Here is a 4942-nt window from a genome sequence, read left to right as displayed (position 1 = left end):
CAATAATTACACCTCAAAAGATTAAAAATACCTTACATTTTTAACATCCAAGTCCTTACAAAATGCTTTAATGGAGGAAGTAATTTTTATATATTTAATCAATTGAATTATAAGGGTTTGATTAAGACAAAATAAATCATAAGGATCTAATTTAAACTCAAGTAAAAATATGTAGATTAATTTTTGATATATCTTATATGCATGAGAATCACATTGCAACCTCTCTCTGTTTTTGTTTTCTGTTTTTTTTTTAAATAAAAAATCATTATGTAAGCATCAACACAAACTTGACGGAGAAGCATCAACAAAGAGGAGTTCCTAGAATGAACCTTTGAACCGAATAAAAAAAGTTGACGGGAAATTAATTACATTTAGGGACCAATAATTGTTAAAATTACATAAAGGGATCAAGGTTTTTCATAATAAATGTAAATGCTCTTATCCGATAGGCAACCTAACATAATTAGTTGCAAATATAAAAGGCTTGATTATAGATGGAACATGAGACTCGGAGTTGAGTCTGAGTTGCCGAGGCTGAGTGATGAGTTGCTGAGTTTGATGTGAGAGTGAGAATAGAGAAGTGTGGAGATGAGAATTGAGAGGCGCCTGCGCGAGCTGTGATGATTCCGAAATGAAGAACAGAAGAAGCGATTTCCAATTTTGAAATGCCAAATTTATCCCTATTCACCCAACCCATAAAAACCCACTTCCTGATTATTATTCCGAGTCTTTAAAACCACCTAGTTTAAAACAAGTCAATTCTGATCAAATGTCAAAACAAGTTAAATGATTTAACTATATTGTTTTTGTCATCGAATGACAGTTTGACCATCCTGGTATGAAAACATTGCTTTGAACAACAAAAAAAAGGAGTGGCGGGAAATTAATTACATCTAGGGATCACAAATTTTGAAAATTACATAAAGGGATTAAGATTGTTTATAAATAAATCAATGCTCTTATGCGATCCGCAGCCTAACTTACCTTAAATAAATCTATTCCCTCTGCCTCCGTGGCTCCATCTATCTCCTCCAATTCCAAGCACCTTCTGCAACTCACAGTGAATCTATGAGCTCATTGTTAATTTTCTCCTTGATTAGTTTATATGTCCTGGAGCATAGTATCGGTCATATTGATTTGTGCTGAGCTTGAAACATTATTTATTTATTTATTTTTATCAGGGGAAGATATATAATTTTGTTTGTGAAAATTAATAATTTATTTCACACACACATATAAATAAATATTATTTTTTACTCAACTATATTATATCGGGTTCAATCGTCTGTCTAATAAGTTAATTCATAAAAATCATGATCTCCTAACTTGTTCGATTAATATCTTGTCTAGCTTTTAAGACATTGGCTCCAACACAATTTATATCTTAATTAGATTATCATATGTTTTTATATAACTTTTTGATTGAATTAAATTTAGGTATTGCGGAACTTAATTAAAAATACAGGTAATTGCAACCGTTACCGTGAGCCCTACACACAACAATAGAACAAACTTTATAGGCCCAAAACAGAATGGCATCCAGAGAAAGAGAGGCCCAACAACAGGCATCTCAATCTTAATTTAACAAACATATCACAATCACACGGAATGAACTTAGAAAGGCAAAAAAAACTCAGAAATATATATGAAAAACAATTAAGAGATATGATATGAGTCATGAGATGGTGGAGATTGACTTGTTTAAATGGGTCTAGTTGTAGAGGCCAGGATTTGCCAACAGGTAGGCTTCCACAGCCTTAAGCAGGCCCGAAGCCTTGTCTCTGTTAGCCTTGACGTCTGCTTCATCCACTTGAATACTATCGTCACCTTTGGTCACGTACTTGCTCGAACCCTTAATCACACATCCTCCATTATCAGATGCCTCTAACTTGGTCTCGTACGTTATCTTCTCGTACTTGTCCGCTAATGCATCTCCCTCTATCACACTGTAACTGTACACAAAGCTTTCCTTGTCCACAGCCTCCACCTTGTGCGTCACATTCTTGTACGGGCTTCCTGCAATATTTCCAAATACGTACGTACACATTAATAATCTTATCTTGTCTCTCTTCATTAAAATGCCGAAAGCTATGAAGATTTCAACAGACCTGGGCCAAAGGTGATCTTCTTGATAGTACCAGCACCACCATCGCCTTGAAGGATTTCAGAGCTGGCGATGGCCTGAGGCACGACCTTAGGGATGAGATTATCAGCGTCAAGAATAAGTGCCTGGAATAGCTTAGCTGGGGAAATGGCTGAAGTCGTCTCGTGTTCGAAAGTGAAAACACCCATGACTGATATTGATGATGAAGAATAAGGGAATAATTAACTGGATGGAATTAAAGCTTGTACGTGACTGAGCTTGCATATGCAAATACATTAACTGGTATTTATACTGCTCATGTGGTATATCAGAAATCCTAAAATCGTATCAGCTCGTGATTTGTTTAGGCAGCGCATTTTCCACACGCTTGTTATTTAAATCATATATTTTGTCTCATCTCATCAGCGTTGGAACTGTACTAAATTAATGCAATAAAATCAGAATGAGGCTAATTATTATCCTAGTGTTTAAGGAATTATATATGCGCAGTGCAATATTTTACTCAAATATATTTACAAAGTATTTATACAGGTGAAGACGTGAATATTAGAGTGGTTAAATGTGCTGATTGTATCTGATAATTTTAGTTAGTTCATTCACTAGTACAAAATATAAAATTTATGAAGTACTTTTTACATCGGTTGGAAGGCAAACGGTGTAAAAGATAAAGGCGGTAGCATTTTTGTAATTGTATTGAATTATGTGACACTTTTTACACCGGGTGTCCAAGAACCCGGTGTTAAAAGTCTAGTTTTTACACCGGGTGCCCCCACCCGGTGTAAAAAGATAGCACCTGGTGTAAAAGGATTAAAAAGTGATCTTTTTACACCGGGTAGGGGCACCCGGTGTAAAAAGTGTTTTTTAAAATTCGTCCTTCCTTCCTTCCTTCATTCATTAGTTCCCTCTCCTCTTTCTCGCGCCCTCCCTCTCGTCTCCCCTTCGTCTGCCCACTCCCCCTCATCTTCTACCTCGCCAGCCCCCTCCCCCCGGTCCGCCCAGCCCTCCCCCTCGTCCGTCGAGCCCCCCTCCCCCTCGTCTCACCTCCCCCTCCCCTCCCCTCCCCCCGTCCACCCAACCCTCCCCTTGTTCGCCGAGCCCCCCTTGTCTCGCCTCCCCCTCCCCCTCCTCCCTTCGCCACCTACTCCCCCTCCCCCTCAGTCCGCCCAACCCCCTCCCTCTCCCCTTCGTCCCGCCGCCCCCCTCCCCCTGGTCCCGCCGTCCACTCCCCCTCCCCCTCATCCCCTTGCCCACCCCCTCCCTCTTCCCCTCCCTCAGCCGCCCCCCTCCCCCTCTCCTTCCCTCTTGCCCCCTCCACCACTCCTTTTTCCCCCCTCTTAATGTTGAGCTGTTGCTGCAGTTGCCGCCATCCAGGTATGTGTTGAATATAAATTTTTAAATTTTATAATGCTTAAATTTAGTTTTTAATGATATTGATTGTTGCTTGAGAGTGCTGTTAGTGGTTTCATAAGGCCTCAGGTTGTTGCATGTGATCATTTATTTGGTTTAAAATTGTTAATTTTCTTGTGTAAAATTTTCTAAAACTTTTGGGAAGTCCAATTTTTAGGAAAAATTCTGTCAAATTTTTTTTTGAATTCATTCTTTCCTCTAATTTTCTTAAATTTAGTTTTTAATGATATTGATTATTGCTGGGAGTGCTGTTAGTAGCTTCATAAGGCCTCAGGTTGTTGTATGTGATCATTTATTTGGTTAAAATTGTCAATTTTTTCTTGTAATTTTTTTAAAAGTCTTGGGAGATCCAATTTTCAGGGGAGATTCTGTCAAAATTTTTTCAAATCTTAATTTAATTAGGAACTTAGTTTCTTAAAATAATTTGAAGGTAATAACATTAGTTATATTCTTTAGGAGGTGACACATGGATCGTAGTTGGATGAATGCTAAACGAACGAGTGATGAGTATGATAATGGGGTGAAAGAATTTTTTGAATTTGCTAAGAAAAATGCTGTTGATAATAGTGAAAGGTTCTACTGTCCTTGTGTTAATTGTTTGAATGAGAGGAGACTAGGCGTTGCGAAAATAAGAGAGCACTTAGTTTGTGATGGGATTTGCAAAAATTATACAATATGAATTTGGCATGGTGAACAATTGAAAAATTATAGTAACACATCTCAATATGTGGGAGTTGATAATCTTGATGATGAAGTAGAAATGAATGAAGATCGATTAGAGGACATGATCCGTGATGTTGAGGAAGAGGCTTTTAAACGAGCACATGTGTATGATAACTTGTGCACTTACGCAGAGAAGCCTTTATACCTGGAGTGCACTGATTTTAGTTTGTTATCTGGGGTGTTAAAACTAGTTATCTTAAAGGCAAGAGCTGGGTGGAGTGACCAAAGTTTCACATGATTGTTAGAGTTACTTCAAATAATGTTTCCGAAAGGCAATGCACTACCAAATCATTATTATGATGCCAAGAAGATCTTGTGTCCAATGGGTATGAAGTATAAAAAAATACATGCATGTTCTAATGATTGTGTGTTGTACAGAAAAGAGCTTGAAGGGGAGGAGAAGTGTCCGAAATGTGAGGCACCACGGTACAAAGAGAAAGGGGCTCCTACAAAGGTCTTATGGTATCTTCCAATTATACCAAGGTTCAAGCGTTTGTTTGCAAATACTAATAATGCAAAGAACTTGATATGGCATGCAAATGAAAGGATATCTGATGGAAAACTTCGACATCCAGCCGATTCTCCTCAATGGAAGAAAATTGATCAATTGTTTCTTGAATTTGGCAATAAGCCAAGGAACTTGAGGCTTGGACTTTCTACCGATGGAATGAATCCTTATAGTAGTCTTAGTAGTATACATAGTTTATG

At 38.0% G+C, this 4942-nt stretch overlaps 1 protein-coding gene across 1 annotated transcript; it reads right to left on the bottom strand.

Annotated features, from left to right (window-relative positions):
- Window positions 1-1538: 1538 nt before the first annotated feature.
- Window positions 1539-2375, bottom strand: LOC129309904 (major strawberry allergen Fra a 1.06-like). Its single transcript, XM_054951657.1, has 2 exons — window positions 2109-2375; window positions 1539-2016 (listed from the first exon to the last, which is right to left on the bottom strand). The coding sequence occupies exons 1-2, from the start codon at window positions 2290-2292 to the stop codon at window positions 1712-1714; spliced, it is 489 nt and encodes a 162-aa protein (XP_054807632.1). The 5' UTR covers window positions 2293-2375; the 3' UTR covers window positions 1539-1711.
- Between the last annotated feature and the right edge of the window lie 2567 nt (window positions 2376-4942).

This window comes from Prosopis cineraria, unplaced genomic scaffold (assembly GCF_029017545.1).
Source record: "Prosopis cineraria cultivar Desert tree isolate PC_DT_omini unplaced genomic scaffold, ASM2901754v1 PC4, whole genome shotgun sequence".
In the NCBI taxonomy this organism is placed as follows: domain Eukaryota; kingdom Viridiplantae; phylum Streptophyta; class Magnoliopsida; order Fabales; family Fabaceae; genus Prosopis; species Prosopis cineraria.
Note: the sequence above shows the minus strand (reverse complement) of the source record. Positions and strands in the feature narration are given on the sequence as shown.

Bases quoted from the DNA above. Each gene is read 5' to 3' on its own strand.
- LOC129309904 (XM_054951657.1), bottom strand. From the start codon at position 2,292: ATGGGTGTTTTCACTTTCGAACACGAGACGACTTCAGCCATTTCCCCA. The intron at 2,017-2,108 runs GTCTGTTGAAAT...GAAATATTGCAG, and splicing joins GAAGATCACCTTTGGCCCAG to GAAGCCCGTACAAGAATGTG.